The sequence below is a fragment of the Taurulus bubalis genome (assembly GCF_910589615.1).
Source record: "Taurulus bubalis genome assembly, chromosome: 19".
NCBI classification, from domain to species: Eukaryota; Metazoa; Chordata; class Actinopteri; order Perciformes; family Cottidae; genus Taurulus; species Taurulus bubalis.
Window position 1 is genome coordinate 4338219 of NC_136607.1, and position 23820 is coordinate 4362038.

The 23820-nt window shown below is 42.0% G+C and overlaps 1 protein-coding gene across 1 annotated transcript; it reads left to right on the forward strand.

Moving 5' to 3' along the window:
* Positions 1–361: 361 nt before the first annotated feature.
* On the forward strand, positions 362–21915 carry phf24 (PHD finger protein 24; the record flags this gene model as incomplete). Its single annotated transcript, XM_079235486.1, has 8 exons — positions 362–775; positions 2745–2930; positions 9516–9594; positions 11157–11359; positions 13153–13319; positions 16452–16484; positions 18174–18251; positions 20438–21915. 8 exons carry the CDS (start codon positions 362–364, stop codon positions 20532–20534), a joined length of 1257 nt encoding a protein of 418 aa, XP_079091612.1. The 3' UTR covers positions 20535–21915.
* Positions 21916–23820: the final 1905 nt, after the last annotated feature.

Consider the following 23820-nt stretch of genomic DNA (forward strand, 5'->3'; position numbering starts at 1 on the left):
TCCGTAAACCGTAAATATATGTATCCCAGGAAACGTTATTGAGAATTCATTTGTAGTTGTATGGAAACGTAATTGTGTCGGAAACAGGGTTGGTCCTGATGATTCCTACGAGCTGACCTTTTGAGATTACATTTTTTATATTTAGGGATGTTCTCTTGACTTTCATTGTTGCCTTTTTAGTCTTGTAAATTTGTTCAATATTCATGATACAGTGAAATGTGAAAACACATGTTCAGGGGCTTTTTTTAATCCTGGGTAATAACTGTGCTGTTGCAAGTCACTGCTGTGATGAATTGTAAATGCAGCGTACTTGTGTAACCGTTCTCTCTTTGTCTCTCTCTCTCTCCATCCGTCTGCAGCGATGGGAGTGCTCATGTCAAAGAAGCAGCAGGTGGAGAAGGTGCAGAAATGCAACGCCGTCGTCTCTGCCTTCCAGGCGGGCATTAAGGAGCGTCCAGCTCCAGAAAAACAAGACGGAGGAGAAGGGAAGGAGGGCAACGGTCCTGCCGATTCCTCAGCCACTCCGGACGAGAAGAACGCAGAGGACGCGGAGAAGGAGGAAACAGACAGTAACGCAGGCCCGTCGACTTCGGCGCCGGCGAGGGACGAGTGTAAGGCCAACCAGGAGTCTTGGTCGAGGTTACGTGACGGGAAAGGGGTGGAGCCTGAAGATCTTGACAAGAGCCATCAGCTCACGCCGCCCGCTTTCGTGCGGCCCAAAAGGGAAGCCGATGATGACCAGCCTGTCGAGGTGGAGCTGGAAAAGAAAGAGCAGGTATATGGAATGAAGGCGTAAATGAAGCGGTGTGATAGTAATTCATGGCCACGGTGTTATTTAAATCCGGACTATAAAAAAATAAACACCATTTACTTTGACAAAACACACACACACACACACACACACACACACACACACACACACACACACACACACACACACACTATAAATCCCCAAGTCCTGGGATTAAAGAGATGTCAAAGGATCTCCATGGCAACAGCAGCACACTCTTTTTCCTCCCTCACGTTAGGCATTATGATGAAGCAGTTCAGCCAGAATGTAAAACGATTCCTAACTTTATCTCAACACCCTTGTTGAAGGTGAGAAAAGATCAGTAAAAAGTTAAATTTTGTTCTGCAAGGCTTTTTTATTCCCCCACTAGCGATGAGCTGTGTTGTTGTTGTGCGTGAGAGCTCTTCACAGCCGCCGCTTGTGGGTGGGCTGCCTTGGCTGTGGCTCAGAGAGGTGACCACATCCAGGTGGATGGAGTTCACAGGCTCACTGACACCATCAGCTTGTTCTACTTTGCAGAGAGTAAACATCACCTGGCAACTTGCTGTACTGCCGATGCTGCACTTAGACAAGAGGTGCAGAAATAAAAGGGTCTACCTCGCAGTGATGGTGTACTTGGGGATTGTGAAAGGCTGAAACTGAACGCAAATGGTATCTGGACCACAACGAGGAAAGCAATATAATGGCACGGTTTTGCTAGGCTAATATAGCCGTGAATTGGTTTTCCTTTTTTCCTTTCATCTGTCGCATTAAAAGTTAGCATCTGCCTCCCTATTTTAGGATGAACCTCAAGGTTTGATTTTGGGACCCATATTATTTTCATATAAGCTTTCTACACCACGCAATGTGACAGTGTCACTTTTAAGTGGTATGCTGATGACATGCAAATTTACGTCAGTGTGTTGATGTTAAAAATCCCCAAAAATAACTAATTCCCACATTAACATTAAACACACAACAATCTGAAATCTCTACATTGTCCTAGGTTGAGTTGAGTTGTTTGTTTTACTTTAATGTAGTGGATTTCATTGTATTCCTATTTATAATGCAGCCCATATTCATACCTTATTATTTTTTACCAGTGGATTCATACCGATTGTTCTCTATTACTGTGTATTTCTATTACTTGATTTTTTTTTAATCTTTTATTCACTTGTGAGCAGTGCTGCTGTAATCCTGTAATTTTCATTTTATTTTATCTTATCTTATTCCTTTTGTATTTTGCTGTTTAACATGTTGTCCCTTGAACCCTTTTGCATTTTTTTTAAATATTGTATGTTGGTAATATCAAAAGCTAAGCTAGCTATAACATTTCAGAGCTCAGGATGAATCTTTAACGTTTTTGACATGAACTATACTCTATCACTAACCCTCGGGTCTACATGTCAACAGTGCACACGCGATACCTCCCACTTCAACAGGGCTGAGGACAATCATGTTCCCAAGGGGAGGAACCCTTTGGATTTGATTGACCCCTATGTTCCCAATCTTTAGAACAATAATTTATTCTGGCACTGAAATAGAGATAAAAAAGAACAAGCGTGGAAACTCTGTGACAATGTCTCAGCGTGGTTAACTAGTCAAGCATCCGACAGTCATTTCCCCTGGCTTGACAGCTGGGTTTATCCTGGCTGTAAAATCGAGCCCACAGAGAGGTTGGAGAATAACTGACAATGAACACATGTTTGACAAAAGGCACAGTGTGGTCTTAATAATCATTCCAAGACCTCGAGGAAAGAACGCAAACTGCTCGTACACTATACAATACCCGTCCCACCATCAAACCACCTAATCTTACCACTCCTTCTTATCCAAAGCTTTGTTGGACGGCAATGTTTGTTTGTGTGCATTTGCAATTCTCATGTGTGCTAAAATTGGGATTGTAGATCAAGTTTGCAACCAAAATCTTGAGGTATAACTGACGCGATCCATCTTCATTTGTGTTTTACCTCAGCCGCCGAACGATGAGATGTGCGACGTGTGCGAGGTGTGGACGGCCGACGACCTGTACCCCTGCAGGATCTGCACTCGGATGTTCCACGACGGCTGCCTGAGGGAGCTGGGCTACCTGCGAGCCGAGGCCCTGCAGGAGATGAGAGACACGGCCCACACTGTCACGGGCTGGAGCTGCTACTATTGCGTAAGACACAGTCCCTTGCTGGACAACAAAACAAATTATACATGAAGGTATACCAAAAATATACACCACGTCGGTTCTAGGGTTTACATTTCTTCCTCTGGCATTTGTTTTGTGAAAGGAATTCTGGAGGATTATTTTATTGTTTTCCTCTATTCTAAATTCTGCAGCTCTTTTTGTGGTCACCTTTTCATCCCGTCCCTTGAGCAAGACAACCCTGCTGAGGGGGCCGTTGTGGCCAAACGGGAAATCCTGTTCCTGTATAAATACAGCGTCTTCAGTGATTCCATGAACAACGTTTAGCATCACGAACAGGATTAAGGCCAACAAGGTTTATCACTCAACTCACTCACACAAGAATGTTAAGGTGGGCCTTATGCTAGATATCCAAGTGGGATTATTTTCTACAAGTGAAACTAGAGGGCTATGTTGGTGATTAACATGGAATTAATAAAAGATTAGAATCAGATCTAAGAAGCTAAAATGTTCTCAAAGTCATCCTAGGGCTCTTATCGTAGATCAATCAGTTAATTAGAGGTGAGTCAACTCCTAAGTGAATTTACCAAGATCGTGGTATTCCAAGTGTTGATCCTGGCTTGTTCGTCAGTTATGGTAACAAGGACGCACAGCGGTTGAATCCCATCTGACAGAATCTTGACATCTGATCGACGACACGTTACACAGCTCTTTGCTGTAGCGGTTTGAGCTAACGTTAGCTTCACAGAGTGACCGCTGCGCCGCCGCCTGCGATCCTGGAATTTCAGATTCAGATGTGGAGAGCACATCAACCATACAACAAAATCATATTAATTTATAGCATTTCATAATGTCATGGCAGGAAAAGCAAAGGTGCAACTGTTAACATTAACGATTAACAACGTTTCCTCTCATCGTCAGTGACAGTGAGTTAGCGCCATTGATTAGCTACAGCTGAGGACATTGAAAGTATCAGTTGCTGCCTCAATTAATGGCACCTTCTCAAATTGTGCCTTTTCTTTTAAAATGTGTGAGAATTGTTGTGTTATGGACCATATAGTAGGAGCATGTTCCAAGGTTTGTGAAAAGTCACGTGTCAAGCACATTCTCACCCTAATGTGTCAGATAAGGTCGCTTGTTCAATGCTCCTAAACTTCAAATTATGCGCTCCACGGATCCATCCAGCGTGAGCTTTGCACGAGTCAATGACGGCATGCCAAAATACGGTCCTTGCAAGCATAACGTCTTTTTTTAAATAAACTTGTCTTCACATTGAGTTAGGTTTCGGCAAAAAAAACTACAACAACACTTGGTCAGGTATAGGAGAATAGCATTGTTAACTTGTCCAACTATCGCCTCAAGTGACTAGCGTGTGGCAATCAACTCATGCGGACAGTTGTCCTGTGGATGAAAGTCCTGTGTTTGTTTGACCACTCACACTCTTCATATAGCATACAGCAGTTGGCTGCGCTAAATGAGATGTTTTATATAATTATACAGTCCATTATATAGACTATGTTCTTCAGCACAGGTGAGATAAGCACGGTGAGCTCTTCGACGTGGCATTGTTCCATGCATGGCAGCAGTTACTGCACAAATATAATGCTGTCATGCTTTTATTGGGAAACTCATTCAACTTTAGGTCAGATAAAAGGTTTTTTTTTTATTTACATTTTTTAAACAATAACATACAAACTTCAGCTTCCGAGGCCAATTCTAAAAGCGATGACTCTCTGGTGGTCGCCGAGAGGCACAATATGCAATCTGCTTTAATTTGAGCGCTGAAGAGCCGCTTTCGCTGGAGGACCCTTCAGAGTGGAGTGGGGGCTTTCACAGTCTCTTGCAATGCAGCCCATGAGAAGCGAAATCCTTTGCCAAGTTTGCAGTTAGTGAGAGGACAGCGAAACGTCCTCTTTCTCTGGCTGCCTCCTTTGGTGTGAGAGGAAAGGAGAGGGGCGAAAGGACACAATTCAGCAAGAGCGAGAGCGAGAGAGAGAGAGAGAGAACAAACCGGTTTATTCAAATTGGGAGTTCTCGCCCTCACAGCTGAAGAAATAAGGTTTTTTTTGATAGTACATGTCAGCCAGTTGTTACAAATCCTCCGTTCCCCTCCTTCTGTCGCGTTGACATTTCATTTCACACAGGGCACTGGAGACTGCCGCGGTGGGTGGACCAAGTTTCCTTGAAAGTGGATTTCCAGTCAGTCTTCAAAGCAGACTGCTGCATGTCAGCCAATCAGACGCAGGAAGGCTTCCTGAATGAGATGACCCTTCTTTATAGCACCGATTTGTTTTTCTTTAATGCTTGCGGCTTACGCGCAAGCGGTCCCTTAAGGCCCAAGATGCTGGGGTCACGCTTCAGTCAAAGTAAAGCAGGCATTCGGCGAGATAGACATTTGTTTTTGTGTCCCGTTTGTGTCCACCGTGATGAAATAGCTGTATTTTCGAGCTACATGCAGGTTCATCAGAGCTTTTTCCTACTAAAAACGTGCAGCTGGACATGAGGCTGAGTGTAGTTTTCTCCACAATGAGCTTGAAGAGACTTAAAAGGATCCACATGCATAAGGTGAATGCAGGGTCGGCTCTTTTTTTTAACTTCCTGCTTTGGCACTGAGCCTATTTAAAGCTGTTTGAACACACAACTCAATGTTGTCATTTCTTACTGAACAGGACCGTTTGATGTAACTATTTATGCAAGCTGCCAGTTCAAAATTAGAACGTGTTGCTATTATTAAACCCCCCCATGGGACCTTTTGTGTCCGTTTTCCAGATGCTGTCAGTAGGTGTTGCATCAACCCTTAAATCACGTTTAATGTCTCTCTTTTTTTTAATACGAGTTGAGATGGAAATCAGACAGACTTAAATGTAATCATAGCATCTATAACGGAGGGCCAGTTTCATAGTTTTGCAGACGGTCGGAGTTACCAGGGGTAACGCTTTAGGAGCATAACAACATTGCAGATTAGAAACGATGTCTGGCATGGAACAAACAAAGGAAGAAGCTTCCTGATGACAGCATCATCAATTTGTTTTGCTCGTTAAAGACTCTCATCTCAGCTTTAGATTGACATCGCATACAGATAAATGGATCATTTATACTTCATCAATTCTTGTGGGGATGTTAATCAGTAGATTAATAAAATGCAGCACACTGACTACTGTAATAAATATGATTATAAGAAACACAGTAAAATGAAAACAATGTTAGGCCGGATAAGAGGGGATGCAAAGGGATACGGCACATTGTTTTGAATATGATACACCATACACATGGCAAGGAAATGCATTGATATTATTGGACAAAGGATCTCAAATTGTGATCAGTGATCAGAAGACAAACATGAACACAATTTAATTTTACGCGGACACTGGAACTGGATCCAGATGGTAACCTCCGGGTTTGAAAAGTGAAGCCAATGTAGAAGTGTGTTGAACCTGCATTCTCTCTACTGGCCATCAGCGGGCAATTCCTCTGGTCGCAAAAATAAGTCAGATTGTATAGAAGTCTATGTGAAAATTACTCTGCTTCTCTCTTGATTTATTCCCTCAGTAAACATTGTAAACATGAGTTTATGTCTCAATCTCTAATTTCAAGTCTTCTTTAATACAACATGATCTTTATTTACTAAATGATGGTCCTATTTAGAGTCAAATAGACCGTAAAGCAGGCTATACTTTAGGGCGGGGCTACCTTGTGATTGACTGGTCTCCATTGCTGCGTTGTCTAATATTGCAAAATGTTGTCTAATCTTGCAGTTGTCTATGTTTTCATCTTAGCAACCCTTTTTTTTTAAAATATGTATGTTATATTTGTTATTACTATTTTGGAATCATTCGATGGTTTTAAATTTGTCAGATTTTATTATTGTTATTATTATTATAATTTTGAGATTGGAAATGCAGCTGCTTCAATACTATTATTTAAAACATATTGGTATAATTGGCTCTGATACACAATAGGTTTGAAGACATTGTCATCTGTGGTGCTACAGCTCTGTTTCACATATCGCCGTATCTCTATTTCATAACTGGCTGTCATATATGAAAGTTTCACTTGAGAACGTACGTGTGATTAGGTTCATCTGAAACCTTTCTGAACACAAAACACTGGCCTCCATCCGTTTGCCTGGACTCAGACCAAACAGTTTGCTATCTTCACTTCATCCAGTAAGTGGGTGAGCCAGTTGGGAGTCAAGTCACTTTGAAAAAAACTACATCAATCAAATCCATCAAATGTACCCTCTCAAGAGGCAAAATCAAAGCATACATATTGTTCGTGGAGTTGGAAAACAAGTCCACAATCCCTTCTTTGGAATGGACTAACATTACAGCAGACATTTTAAAGGTGTTCTTCTTAAAGGGCCAGGTAGGTCAGGGATTTAAAGTCCGCCCACGGAAACCCTGCGTGAGCCGAGAGACAAAACACAAGTGATCATGCGTAAATGACATACTGGGAGTGGAGACAAATAGGTCCCTGTGAACTGGTATGGCTGGAGGTCCAGAAACCACCAGGATCCGGGCATTTCTGATGCTTGCATTGAGTAAATCCACTTCAGGACTCGCTGGTCTCCATGACAGTATTCCTTGTGGGCGTTTGACTGGCTCGGGTGATGGTACAAAAAACCTGCCAAACTGCGGAGAGCAGCCACGAGAGAATGAGCTCAAACCAATGGGGAAGAAAGCCTAGAGGGCCTTTTCACCCCAGTGTGACAACAGCCCTCTGTTAGCTCTCAGTCAGCTTGGACCCTTTAGGCTAACAGTTCCACTCTGTTCAAATGATATATAGCGGCACGTTAACGAGGACGCAGCGTCCACGACTACATTTTTTTACTTTGGAATGGCCAATAGGCGTGGATATGTGCAGGTCCATCCTTCTGTATCGAGTGCACACATGTATACTAATGAAGGAAGCAAAAAGGACAACCGCATGTGATTGAATTGTCCTTCCATGCGATTCCTGCAGCCATCAACTTCGTGAAGCAACACCACCCACAAGCAGCACCCAGACATAAGCAGGGAGGACCGGCTGGTATCAAAGGCGGCATAAATAAATAACTAAATATGTGAATAATTAGCGACACGTACAGTACACACACTCTTGATCTGTAAACGTTGCAGACAGCAGGGCAGCGAGGTGTCGGCAGCTAATGTGCTCCTGATGACATGCTGAGGAAAAAACGAAGAACGTCACACAGCCTGTCGCTCGGCGCTCGGCTCTCGGCTCATGTAATGAGGCCGTGTTTGCAACACACTTTGCCGGGCCGGGCTTGGGGGTGTTCCTTGCGTGGGCGAGTGGTGTTTTTTATCGGCTCCCTGAACTTCTCGTCTGATGTATTTAGTATTCGCTGTTATTTCAGCTTGTGGAATACTTGCTGGTTAGTGTTGACATGTCTGCGTTCTATTCAAATCTCCTTTTCAGCTTGTTATTAGCTTGAGGGGCTTTTTTAAAATTAGTGTTTGAAGGATGGGCAGTGGCGCATTTTCATTTCGATTTGTGGATTTTATAAAGCCCTGGCAGATTGGAACAGTGATTAGGGCCTAGGTAAACAAACATCAAAGTTTCATCAGGCTACTTATCTGATTAATAATGTACAAATAATATACAGATGTAAATCAGCGTCTCATCTGATTTGATTTGCCTGTGGATTTGAGAAGATGTCCACATTTAAAACACTTCACTTTGCTATTGAAATAGATTTTTTTTAAACATGATATGTAAAAGCACGAACAGGCAAAGCTTACGACATCTTCTAATAACAAATATATATTTGTCATGATATAAAAGTGTGTTAAATTCAAAGTCCCATGGTCACAGACTGTATATAAGAAGTGGATGTAGTCACCAATTGGTTTGTGGACTGCGGTTTTGAAGCCTCGAGTTTGACATTTTGGCCGCTGCCATATTGTTTTTGGCAGACTCCTTTGTTGCATGTTTGCATACAGTAGTGACACGATAGGGTGGAACTAATATTTACATTTACAAATAACTTTTATGAACTGGAAACACACTGCAAAAGGATTAAAGTTCTAAAACGGAACCACAGACAACGCTGTGGTAGCACAAGCCCCGCCCCTTAAGGGTTCCCTTCTTTATGGTCTATTTGACTCTAAATGAATCATAATTGACTAAATGAACATCATGCTGTGTTGAAGAATACTTGAAACTAGAGATTGAGACCATACACTCATGTTTACAATGTTTACTAAGGTAATGAATCAAGAGAGAAGTAGAGTCATCTTCTCATAGACATCAATACAACCAGAGTTGCCCCCTAATGGCCATGAGCAAGAATGCAAGTCTTGGCATTGTCAGACCCAGAGGTTGCCGGCTGCTCATACCACTCTGCACTTACTTTTCTCTCTGGCTTTCTTTTACAAATGATACCATTATGAAGAGAGTGGGATACAGACCAGCACATCATCGTGAATCACCTGGGAAACAGAGTAGTTTCCGAGATGGATTCACAATCCAATACTTTGTATGCTTGTGGCTAATTACAGGAGACCCATCTGGGACTAAGCCCATGTAATTAGATCACACTATAATTTTTTTCTTTTGCGTGTGTGTGTGTGTGTGTGTAATTGTCTGCCTTCCTTCCACCCTTCTCTGCAGGATAATCTGAATCTACTCCTGACAGAGGAAGAGATGTACAGCCTCATGGAGACCTTCAAGCAGTGCAAGATCATCCCAGGTGAGTCAATGAATCAAAGGTTGAAAATACATTATACATTTCCTTTAAGTATGGCAGGAGGAAGTGGTGATACTGTCCATCTTGTTTGGCAGTTAGGGAATCATTTCATATATTTTTTAGGCATGGCAATGTTAGTTGTAGACTTTTAGTCTAGTTTTTATTTTTCCGTAGGCTAGCTGGGGAGGGGGCTGTTGGAAATTTGCCTGGGGTAATTTCTCTCATAAATAAGTCTTTAATTGAACCATGCAACAGTCTCAGAAAGGTTAGATCACCTCATGGGCCTAGTGTTACTCAATCAATAGGTTATATGTATTACTCAGAGCACTCATATAAGAATGTAGTACTGAATGTAGCAGAGTGCCACCGTAAAAGTCGGGTTACAAGCCGCTCCTACCTCCGGTGGGTGTCCCCGCTGTAGCAAGCTAGCAGCAGCGCTAGCTTTCGCTGCTTTAAGCTCCCTGCTGCTGCTGCTGCTGCTGCCCGCGTCCCCTTTGCCCGCGTCGGGTGTCGAGCCGGGGCTGGTCCCGCTACCCTTGGTGGTTGTCGGGGAGCTAGCGGAGCGCTAGCTGGCTACAGCGGGGAGCAAACGGGGATACTGACCGAAGGTAGTAGCGGCTTGTAACCCGACTTTTACGATACATATTTTTTCACTCATTAACGATCCTCTCAAATCTGCATGGCATAGAAAAAAAAACAGTTTTTGGAGGTTCCAGCTATCTCTCTCTCTCTCTCTCTCTCTCTCTCTCTCTCTCTCTCCATCTATTGGTCTCCTCCTCTCTCCGCTTCAGCACTGCGGAGCGTCGCAGCTAAACAGCCATCAACACATTCTCACCTCAACGCGTCAAACACCGACTCCTAAGCGTCAAGCTAGGATGCTCTACGTATCCCCCTTAGTCAGCTTTGAACCGGGAAGGGATGACGTGTCATTATACTCTTTCACACACGGTGTCATTTCACAATACATTTCCGTAAATTTTAGTTTTAAGGAACAAAACCACTGAGTTAGATTTAGGAAAAGAGCGTGGTTGACTTTAACTAGCAACTTACGTGAATGACGATGTGTGTTAACATTGGAGTTCAGTCGCATACTAGCACTAAAGCTAGCACTGATCGAGCCGCGGTCACCCTGTTCAACAATTCAGGCTAAAATAATATTATGTCACATATTATATGAACAAAGAAAAGAAAAAAAAGTGCGGACAATATATATTTTTCCAAGTTAATCAAGACCTTGATTTTAACCTGAAGGGACTTCCCGGTTAAAACATTTCTTTTAATAAACTAGCCATCATAATCTGGAGAGTACTGCCTCTTTTGCATGCATAAATTACATAAAACATGAAACACATTGTGTACTGTATACATTCTTGTCAGAGTGACATCTGCCCTCATCCCTCTAAATCTAATTCCAAACGCGTTGTATCGTTCCTCAGCTTGGGTGGCGGTAAAACAGCGGGGCTCGTTCTTTGTGGAGAGCGAGTCTCGATAGGTTAATTGCATCTGGAAGACGGCTCGGTGACTAATCAGGTCTGGTGTGATGCATTGTTCCCTTGCCGCTGCAGAGTCGTGCCTGGTGTCCGACGAGCTGCTGCAGTACCGCCACTTTGCATCCAAGCAGCTGTTCGATAAGGACCTGACTGACGAGCAGGAGGAGGAAGTTCTCGCCCAGTTTGCGGCGCTGGACCCCGAGAAGAAGGGTCACATCGAATGGTTCGACTTCCTTTACTTCGAGTCGCTGTTAGTGTTGCGGAAGTTGCGCACAGAGGTAATTAATTAAGATTAGGAAACGAGTTGTATATATTTAAAACATCGAACTGCAAAGCAAGTGATCTCTGTCTCTATGTATGTGTGTGTGTGTTCCTCACCTATCTCAGTACTCAGTACATATATTTCACACTTAGCGGGTGTATTGTCGGGGACACAGGGACGAAGTTGGTGCAGCTTGGACATGTTCGATTTGAATAAACAGCGTTGGGCGAGTGGACACTTGACAAGAGCTCGTTAAAAATTCAGTTCATAGCTCAACATTATGGATTTTAAGTTCACAGTCCTGAATATGAACTAGTTCACGTTCATTTTCTTCTGTTTTTTTGTTCTAAACTGTGCCGTTTAATAAGTCCTTCAGACCTCTTTTCAGCACCAGTTCCTGCACCACCAGACTCAGGAACAGTTTCGTGCCACAGGCCTGAGACTCTGAGCTCAAAACGAAGACACTTTACCTCATACTTAGTTTACTGTTTTCAAAACGGTTTACATCTCTGCCTTCAAGGGCCTTCTGAGTCAAGCATGTCGTCCGCAGCTCATTGGCTGTCGTGCATTTTTGCCTCTTGATTCTAGATATAATAATATTACAATCAAACTCTTCTTCTCTTCGCGTGAAGATGAGCTGCTCGGAAACTCCAACTTGACAACCAAGCGATGTGTCTATTAAAAAAAGAAAGAAGAAGAAGCAATCACACCCCAAACAGGCTATGCACTAATAATTATGACACAACTTATACACTCCCTGATTTCACTACGCCCTGAAAATCCCCCGAAAATACGCCTCACTGGTGTTTTAGACCAATACAGCAAGATTAAACGAGGAAGACATGTCGGGACTCGGGGTCGCATCTGGTCCCCAGAGAGGAGGCTAAGAACCACATGACGTAAAGCATTATCATCACCATTACGATCATTGAACGTACACACTTGGTGTTTCCTATTCTGCTTCTGCCACTCGCTGACCAAATGCCACACGTAATCAAATTATAATTAGTATTTTGTTTGTTTACTTATATAACAATCTTTTTTCCAGGCTATTCTTTTTCACGAAATACAATTCCTGAGCCCCAGAATAAAAGGCTTTTGTGTTGCGGCGACATCAAGCAAAAAGGATCGCAAGGCTGTGCCGGTAGTTTTGAGAGAAAAACCCATTCTCAAATCGTGACCACAGTCAGCCTACAAGAAAAATAGCTGAGATACTATTATGTAACTCTCTCTGTCTCTCACACACACTCTCCCTTTGGTTGCATTTTCTCTCCACTCCTCTCCTTTACCCAAATGAATCCACACCAACCAATCAGAGCGCAGAATTATACTTGGCCATGATGTGACGCAAGCTAACTGTGTTTACGTTCTTTTATTCACAGTCAAACAGAGCAACGGAGGGGTGAGAAGGTTTGCCTCGTCTCACTCCTCAAAAAGAGACTATTGTCTTCAGGCGGTCACAGCCAAAGTAAATCTGTTTGCAGTCTTTCGGTTACTGTGGCAGAGATCAGCAACAAAGTACTTTTTAATCAACCGTGTAGAGAATGCAGACTACTTTATAGGCTCTGAGACACATGCTACATAAACGTTGGCTTGCATCCACCTCCCTGAGTTACAATTAGTTTTCTTTTCACGTAAATCAGCCAACAGACTGTGCTAATGGGATCGATGTGGTTAAGGCCAAAGATCTCGGCCAGGTTCCTACAGCAGAGTAAAAAGGGAGGGGGATAGTAATTAATTAATTTGGGCAAATCAAACCTACATAATCTCAAACACTGTTTGGATTTTTTTTTTTTTTTTTTTTTCTAGAACTCAATGGTGCGCCTGTTGACCGCCAAGGAGCGAAACAAGGCTCGGTCGGTGTTCCAGGGTCTGGACCTGGATGAAGACGGCGCCATCACAAGAGCAGAATGCCGCCAGGCGCAGCAGTCCTGGTTCCACAAGCTCAACAAAGACTCGCAGTCTTGCAACGTGAGGTGAGTCCACCGAAAGAGGGGTCAGTGTATCCCAACGGGATATGGTTGACTCAAATTCAAAACCCGGAGCATTAGTTTCAACCCTTTGAGGAAAACACAAGTTTTTCATGTCTAGACTGAGATAAAAGGCCCGCATCTGTGTTCAAGTCTGGCAGGACATTTTGGAGTAGTGAGGATCTCATCTGTATGCCGACTGCAGCTGGCAGAGGGGAGGAAAGGTTTGGCTGCTTGGGGAGTAGAGACAGTGAGGAAGACTGGAAGCAAGATAATGAACTGTGTTCTTTCCTCATTACGTATTCTCAGTCCGGTCGACGTAATCCCCAGTAACAGTGTCCATTTCGATTGCTTTGCGGATGACACACATCTTTAACTTCCTAATATGTTAAATGAGGAAATCAGTCTTTTGTGTTTCCAGCATCAGAGATGGACAAACGAAAAGTTCAGTGTTTTACCACTGGGCTCAAACCTAGTTGAACTCAGAGTTTATAATTAAATACTAATATTGTTTTCGCACTATATCTTATATAGCTCATCATATATAATTAAGATTAGATGTACATAACAGCGCAAAATCAGATCGTTCATGACTTTCTTAGAGCTGAATTTGTATCACATTTTGCACTCATCTGCATTTACATTCACTTCTGTATTTTAAAACATTACTATTTTCAAGAAACTACTACCACCAATAGAAATATTATGATAAATTCATAATTAATTATTTTATTTTATATTTGTTGCCATTTAAGCAGCTATAATAAATCATTTACTGTTATAAAACTGTATAAAATGGTAATGTGAAAAGGGTTCGCTATTAGCTGTGAACCGACAGAATAATCACTAAAGAGCCCCTCGGATTCAAAGGGCTTAATATTTAATTGTAGCTCATTATATAGCCGTCTGGCTGCTATATTACCATTTTGGTTTGGACTCACTGCTCCCATAACTAGCTGGTGAACATAATGAAGCATTTAGCAGCTGAAGTACCAGATATTTCCATCAGGTGTTGGTAGAGACCAAAAACAGAGCTAAAAGGTTGTACTTTCATTCACCATGACCCAAATGAATAGTAATGCTCCGTAACTGCTGGATGTGTAAATAAGCAACTGTCAGCAAATTAGAAGGTTGATGATATGTCAATGTCGTGTTTGCGTGTTTCTGCTGCTGCAAAAAAGTTTTACCACATTGCAAAGATGGATTGTTACTGCATCAGCAAGCCATTTATTTTGTAAATCTACACTGACACATTCTCTTTAAGGAGAAAGGCCTTAAATCCCAACCTGAACCAATTAACTAATGTATTTGGCCAAAGTGCTCGGACGTCCGATGAAGAGGGTAATGTGTACTGTCTGTCAACGAGGCATCAATACGGTAGCTTTTAGAATTGAACCGTTGCAAAGTAAATCTCCTTCACATCGACATTGATCAGGAACTTTAAATCACACAAGGTTTGCAGGGCTCTATTGCTACAGCTGTTGACTCTGCAAAACAGGAAACGTATGTTAGCTTTAGAGACGGAGGAGGACAATTAAAGTGAAAACAGGCATTCTTTTACCACTGCAACATTTGCTGATTACATCATTTGCATGCCATCACGCTTTTCTTCCAAGATGTCAAAAGGGAGGATATTATCTCTACATCAAAACAGAATAAGAACAAATAATAAAACACCCCACGTTATACTTTCAGCATAGATTATACATGAACTCAGATATTTCAACAACCCTGTCCGCTAGTTTTTCGCACTGGTGGCATTTCTATATAATTCAACGCGTCCTCTGGCGAGTTTGCCCAATCAAAACCCACAGCTATGACCCTTCAAGTATCTGCCTTGAATACAATTTACCCAAGGTCATGCAGCACAAAGCTGGACTCGTCTACCTCCCTCTGGCTCTCGACACAATGCTCCTTCTTTGTGCCTCTGCACCTCTCAGCTCAAACAAGAAAGAACTGAAAGAATGGAAGCTCCTCGACTGGCGCATTGTCCGGTGCAGAATGCAATCAATGCTCACGCCTTTCACAACGCTGACGGAGAAATTGATAAAAGGGGAATTTTAAATCATGTGTGGATTCAAAGTAAAACAAAATACATGGGGGCCAGTTTCCCCGGTCATACACAAAACTGATGTGTTTCATTCAATCATGTATTCTGGGCTGCCACTCATGTCATGCACAAGGTGCCCGTCAGTTTGATGCTGAGCTAGACGGAATTCCTGCTTTTAATAAATTGTCACGTATGAGAGTGATGAAGCTGGTTGCTTTTGCTTTTCTTTTTGAATGGGACTCACTTGAATTGGGCTCTTTTGAAGAGTCTTGAAGGAGACTCAGTCCAGAGCGGTTTGCATTTTTGTTTTGGCTGAGATCGATAAAGGTTCCCATCCTCCTGACATAGCCACGAGGTCTGCACACAATAATTAAAACAAACCCTGAAACTAATGTGATTACACATATTTTTGTTCATAGCAGATCAAAGGAGAGGCCAAATGTAAAATGCATTTCCCGAAATAACGCAATCCGGTGCAACTCCACCGTAAAGTACAGCCTTGAAATGAATCAACAGCTCTCTGACCAAGTCTTAACAAAAATCTAACATAATAACCTTAAAAAAAAGCTGTCCTCGCTGGATGATTATTGTACTGGATTGCATTGTACAGCTGTTGTTTTTATTGTGTCCATCCCTTGTAGTCTCTATTTCATTGGGTTAATATTATTTATGGCAGAAAATGCTATAAGGAATCCCACTCTATATTGCGCAATACATGGGATATACAATACATTATAAAAGTGATATATATATATATATATATATATATATATATATATATATATATATATATATATATATATATATATATATATATATATATATATATATACACTTATATCAATTTGTATACTCACAGACAGACCTCATCAGAGTAGGAATAAAAGGAAAATAAGCTCTGATGGACTCTGATGAGGTCACATTTGTGTGTGTGTGTGTGTGTGTGTGTGTGTGTGTGTGTGTGTGTGTGTGTGTGTGTGTGTGTGAGCACGCTTCTTACTGCTTATAACCTTTTTGTGCTGTCAAATCTCCTCTGCTGTACCATTTCCATCCCTCTCACCTATTCAACATGCGGCATTCCCCCCCAGACTCTTGGGACTCTGCTCTCCTATGAATTGTGGGTGAGTGTGACTCAGCACTGCACGGCTTGCCTCCTTTCTTCCTCACTTCCTCGATCACCCCTGCAACCCTCGAGTATTCTCAGACAGCCCCCACCGTTATGATTTCATTCTGAAGATTACCCTCTTAAAAAAGCGACACTACATTCAGCAATCAAAGATAGATGCATCCTTGAATGGAGTTTAACAAGCGGAGTGTGAGCCCTTCATATGATTAGGTCTTGTTATGCCGAGGCTTGGTTAAGATTCAGGCTGGCCTCTAATTATAGGGATCAAAAGAAAGCCTCTTGTTCTCGTCGGGGGAGCTTGGCTGTAAAAGCCTCACTTATCAACATAAGAGGACACTGTGGACCAAAGGGTGCGAGTGTGCACTGGGTCCACGCATCACACCAAAATGCAATTTGTGTTCATTAGAAAGCAAATCAAAACCAAATGAGACTGAATACTCCCTTTTGATTGCAGAATTATAGACCTTCACAAGCTACCGTCAAGGAGCCATCAGTCAGAAGGTTCAGAAGAGATTCTATACGACTCTGAAAGATCTCAAATTCGTGACTCGTGAAGTTGTGGAAGATGTCTGTCTCGGTTTCTAGTGTAATTGGGAAAGTGCCATTGGCTGCCTCCATTTTGTTTCCTACACTAACTTGTTAAAACAAAATGTAGTAGATAAATACAGTTGATGTAAGATTCTCTTGGAGTTTCAGACTTGGTGGACGAAACAAGCCACTACCTCATGACTTCTGACAAACTGTAGTGGTCTTTTCTAACATTTCATATACAACAACTTTATACAAATTAATCAAAAGATGAATTGCTGATTTAAATATGTATGAGACTATGCACGCAACCACATGATCATTTTTAAGGACTTAGCCAATAGACAAATCCGTTGGGGTATTTGCATTAAAACTAGCCGGAATTACTGAATAACAATCAGAAACGCATACGGTGAGATCAGAAATGTATTAGAGCTCCACGCTACAAGATGAGGAAGAGATTATCACTCTGTCTTTACACTGGGTGGTTCCGGCTCCATTCTTCGTCGGCATGCAGCTCAGAATCCAAACATGAGGATTTGATGGACATTTATGGGAATAAAATGTGTTTTTCTGGGTTGTGCGACTTTTGCTTTCCAATTTCTGCTTTCCAATTTCTACAAGTTGAAGATTACTGTTGGAGCAGCTGATGGCGGCACAGTCCAGACGAGATTCTTGCCGTCTGTTCAAACTGGACTGAATTTTGTTGATTTGTATGCCATCTGATGGCTGTATTTTTAACACATAAACCAGTTCTACACAGTCTCATGGGCAAGAGAACTCAGAAAGTAAAATCCTTGAAACTTGAAACTTGAAACTTGAATCCTTCACACACATTACAGTGCTTTACAAGGTATTACAAGTGGCGGATTGTCTGCTTCTTCCTACAACTCAGATTCATCTAAATACAATGACGTACTGACCAATACCCCATAACAATAAGTTGTATTTGAATGTAGGAATTACAGATGTGGATCATAAAATGTCCTTATCCACTAAAATCACTATTGGTCTTCAGTTCGCATGGTGTGCATTTTCCTTACAAAAACATGAATTCCCTTGTTCTTCCCTTTTTTCAGAGCAAGGTCAAGTATTGTCTTTTCACTGTCTGTTCTTGTAGCCTTCTTTCTCACTGGTACCTTTCTGTCCTGTGCAGCATCAGCCATGTTGGTCCCATGTGTGAGAGCAGTCCGGCCAGCTCTGGCAGTGAAAGGAGCAAGACTGATGACAGCAGGTTCGTCCTCTTGTATTTTAAGTGTGTGTGTGATTCATAAAATACAACTGTTAGAACACTAACAGTTATATAACTTTAACATATTAATTAAGTTTAACAATATGACAGCCATAGACAGGAAGTAGACGTAGTCACCATGGCGTTACCCGCTGGGTTGTTGACTGTGGTTGTGAAGCCTTGAGTTCGGCCTTTCGATCGTCGCCATCTTGGTTTTTTTGGAACCAGAGGGTGGAGCTAAGTACAATCAAAAGCAGAACAAGACATTTTTAGGTGACCAAAATGAACTTTCATGAACTGAAAAACAAACTGTAAAAGGGTTAAAGTTCTAAGACAAAAATGAGGACATGTCCGTGGTAGCTACACCTCAAAGCATACTCTTATTATTCATTCCTTTCTGAATGGGACGATAATTTACGTAATAAACATCATGCTGTATTGAAGAAGACTTGAAACCAAAAATGTGGACTCATGTCCCCAATGTCTACTGAAGTATTGAATCAAATGCAAAATAGGGTCTTTTTCTCAAACTTCAATAAAATCCAACATCATTTTGCCACTAGAGGAGTCGCCCCCTGATGGCCAGTGGAGATTATGTAGGTTGAAGACGCTTCCACCACCTGATTACAGCCTTACATTGAATACCAGTTTGGTGAAGCTTTCCTCTCACGGTTCTCACTTCTAACAGGCGTCCCAGGCCTGCTGCCTCCCTTCAGCAGTGAAATTGATGTGAACTTCTTCACCCTATTAGAATAGGCCTTTTCCCCTCAGAGGTCCCCACTGTTCAAAGACAGTAAGCATTTCATGGGGAGAAAAAGTGGGATTGATTTTTGAGCAAAACAACCTTGAAGACTGCAGCAGTGCGGACGACGTCGACCTTCCTGCTTCAGGCTTCGCCGTCCTTCCAAATGAGGCTGCAACTCAGATTCAGAGTCACCAGATAACGAAGACGAATCCTTTCTGGCATATCATGGCTTTTGAGACTTTTCTTCATACCACACTATGAAATTTTGCAATAATCGCAGTTAATGCACCAGCACTTCAGGCAGCGACTACAGGGAACCACAAATAAAAAGAGAGCTACACAAGAGAGTCATATTAAGTTGAACGCTAATTAGCAGAACATGCAGACAGAGGTCTGAAAAACTGTTTTCATATATTCAAAGCAGCATGAGGCAAATTACAGGAGCTCACAGGCCAAATACTAAACTATGATATTACGTTTACTGTGTTTTATTGCCAAGTGGTGTATGCTGTGTGTATGCACCTGCATGTTTAGTACAGTTATCAATAACGACACTTAAGAGACAACAATAAAGATCTGAACGTTTTATTGTGGCCAAAAAATGCCTGGTGTTATCCTATATTTTTCTGATTGAACTCCCTGAAAAGACAAAACCAACAATGTGCTACTCTACTTTGATGCACTATATTGAGTATTTTGTAGGATTCACTCAAAATAAGCTCATTGTTATGAGGGAACATCTCACCGAGTGCAACAGTGTGGCTCATTAACTACGTTTGCATGCATTACATATTATGTTTTCAGCCCTTATTTAGAAAAAGACATTTTTCCATGTCTAATGAAAATGTATATACCACTAATATTCCCACTTGCATGCAGCTGTGCATTTTCCGATTAACGTAAAAACAATGTTTTTAATTTCTTCAACCACCTTCTTAAAAAGATCGGCGTAACAATATGTGCACATATCCAAAAAACCTATTCATATCCAAGTCCTTAAAATAGTTGTGTTTCTCCTTCCGACCAGAAATGTGGGCTTTTCTTTTGGGCATGCATCAAAAATACCGACAAATCCCACTTCGGAATAAGGCCTAATTCCGAATATCCAAACGGAATATGATGTTTACAAGAGCTGTATCAAATTTGGAATATTGTCATATTCTGAATAATAGTGGGATATGGAATATGTGCATGTAAACCTAGTCACTATATTTTTAATAGTTTCTGAGCAAATCAATGGCATGCCGAAGGAAGATATGTCAGGCTTTGGGTACAGATGGCATACTTGGTCGTAGATTCAATTTATTGTTTATCTTTGGTCTTTTTCCTCTTTTGACAGTAAGCGACATATTAAAACTACAAACTACAGTTAAACCAAAGAGCCTTTTCTCTGTTGTTGTTCTGTTGTTGTTGTAAATGACTCAAAACTCTCCTCACCCAACAGGCCAGTGACCTGGGTGGACTTTTTAAAGGAGAGCGCCATCTACCTATTGGCTGCACGGCCCAATAGTTCTGCCATGCACATCCGTGTGCCTCTATAATCCAGGATCCTCCACTGCACCCCAGCAGAGAGAGAGGGAGGGAAAGAGAGAGAGAGAGAGAGAGCGAGAGATAGATAGAAAGAGAGAGAGAGAGAAAGAGAGAGTACCCTGGAGTCTACAGACGAGCGGAGGAAGATAAGACACGTTTGTGCGACACGCGGAGGGCAACTGAGCGAACTGGATGGAGCACCGAGAGACAGCGGATCAAGACATCGACAGAAACCTCTCCCTCCTCTGAGTCACCCCCAACCCCACGACACCCGACAACGCACCCCGCTGATTGACACGCCGACGACGCACGGAGACTGCAGCCGTCACAGGTCCACGACTCCAACGAAATACTTCTGACAAACGTGAGAGATGAAAAAAAGGACGGGGAAAAGAACAACCCACCCACGACCGCTTTGTAGGCCGATTCATTGAGTGGAGCGATCTAGTAAGTGACATATGCCACACACTGTTTGGGCCCTCCAGCTGCATAACACACCTCTCCATGCGGGTATACGTCAGCGTGACAGGCTGTTGCTGTTTCAAGCGTTCATTTATTTCGGGCCTCATCGTGCCCTAATAATAGTTCCCTGCTACTGTAATGGATCTGTGTTATTCATCGTCAAAATTGTTTATCACACAACACAAGAGGCACACGCAAATTCATAATCGCTAGTGTTCCACGAGTGAATCGACTTCTGGGGTGGAGATTAACCAATACAACCCACCCGCAACTGCCATTCTCAGAACGTATACCAAAACAGGAATGAAAAGCTGTCCGCGTACCTGATATTATATGAAGAACTGCTATTCACGCCGGTATAAATTATTATTATTATGCATCAAGATAAAGCTGTATTTATTCCTGTATCCCCCGATGTATCCTCTGTTTATCCCTCATCCAAGAGTCTATGTTCTTCTGAATTACTAACCGTGAAAAAATACATAAAAAAGGGACGTGAACGTTAAGGAAAGCTAAAGACGTGCACATACTGCCATATAGTACATGTTGTTCCCGTTGCGCTCAGAGCTGCACTTAGTCAAGGTGGGAACATCCGGCCTCCTCTTGTGGGAACCAGGATGCGGATGTTTGCAGTGTGACATGATCACTGTCAGGAAGAATGCTGAAAGACAATGAGAAATCTGGCGCAAGCGTTTGTCCTTTGTTAAAAGAAGAAGCACTGTTAAAAAAAAAAAAAAAAAACATTTTAATGGGAAAATTGTGGTGGGGATTCTATAATGTTACAGGTTATACAACAATTTAAAAATGCACATGAAAACTGAATAGAATCACTGGAAACGTGCTGTAACCAGTAGAACTTCCTGTATTGTTTATGCCATGTAATGACGGGTCTATGTCCTCTTAGTCAATAAAGTATGGTTATGACATGAATCTTGATCGTCTGAGGGATGTGTCGCAGTGCTGAAATAAAATGCATGGCATTTACGCTCTTTGAGAATCTTGGGTTGGTTTCTTTTCTCCTTTTTGTTAAACTTCAATGCCAACCAGAAACAAACATTTACCAAGGATAGCACAATATTAATAAGATACTTTCCCACAAACAATACATGTGAACATCTGGCAAATGTGTGTAAGATTACATTAAAATGTTCACAATGCTGTATAATTCAATAGCTAGTTACTATGCGTATGGAATCATTCATTTGGAATGAATTGAAATGAATTATTGCCCAGTATTCTCCTACATATGACAATTTATTATTCACACACATGCAGATAATAAGGTGTTGTATTTAGACCTCTCTCATGATCTCTTAGTTTTTATTCCTTATTTCTTTGCTTTTATGTATAATGGAGTATGGCTATCTCCGCTACTGCTTAGCATTATAATCATATGGGAACCAAAGCTATTCTTTTTTTCTTCTTCTTATACTGTTTATTACAAAATAAATGAGGGGCCCTAATGTTCTCTAATAATATAAAAAAAACGCTCAATCTTTTTTTATATTCTTATATTTTATTTTGAGTCCATCTTTGCTTTAAAAGGTAAAAGGTAAAAACAGAACAAATCAGTCAAACCTTTAGTGTATTCCTGACAGCGTCTTGACAGACAGACAGAGAGAAATATGAACATCTCAAAACCACTTCTGTGGTTTCCCTTACAGAACCACATGTTGCCATGATGACACACACACACACACACGGCTGTCACGGCTGGTAAATATAGATACAAATGTACAAAAAAAGAACAGCCACAACTGATTGTTTGTTGAAGCCGTCCCTTGTGCGGTTATTGTCGATGGTTTCCAGGTAACAACGGATGGCCCGAGGCGCTCAGTTTCGCACCTCGTGGTTTATGATACGACGGCTGAATGAGCTGCCCATCTGCAACCGGTCCAGGCATTGTAGCGTCGGCCATGTTTGTAGTCATCATACGCATCGTTAAGCTGATAGCTGATTACATCTGCTGCCATCGGGCTCCATTTCAGTCAGGAAAGAGGAAAGAAAAAGCCTGCTTTTGTTTAATTTGGTCAATTTTATTCTTTTCCAAATATGACAACGAATTTTGAGAACGTTTTGAGGTCCCTAGGCATCACAGAGGACCTGTACACACACACACACACACACACACACACACACACACACACACACACACACACACACACACACACACACACACACAGCAAAGGCTTAACTTCTTAAGAGGCCAAAATCCCCATGCCAAGTAATTGTCAACTTTAGCAATAGAAAGCGTCCTGACCATAAACACAAATAATATGTCGCGGACCGTGCACGGCTCTGCAGCGCGCCTTCAGAGCCGCCCACTACACCATTGGTACCCATCTATGAGCCCAAAAGATGCCTCAAGCCGGTGCCTCTCCCATCTACAGCCTGTTCGCCCTGCTGCCATCTGGCAAGAGATGCAGAAGTATCCGCTGCCGAACAGAATACAGAGCAGCTCCTGCCCTCAGGCTGCGAGACTCCTCACATCCATCACATCCTCTGCAAGCTCTTCTCATGACGCGTGTTCTGTACGTTGAGCTGCATCATTGGTCTCTACTTGTAAATATCATTTGGATTTCCTGCTATTGTTTCATTCTATTCTGATTGGAAATATTTCAATACGACTAATGACAATAAAGCTGAACTTTGAATCTTATACTGCCACCGTTATAATAGTTGGATGCATATATTACATGCTAGACTGGAACGCTTGACAGGCGTAGCAACAGTAACTCTGGGGTTTGGGGGCCGGGATTAGAAATCGGACGATTAAAGTGGTAGGAAAGTTGCGTTGAATTTAATTTAGAATGCAGACGGTTATCAGCTCCATCA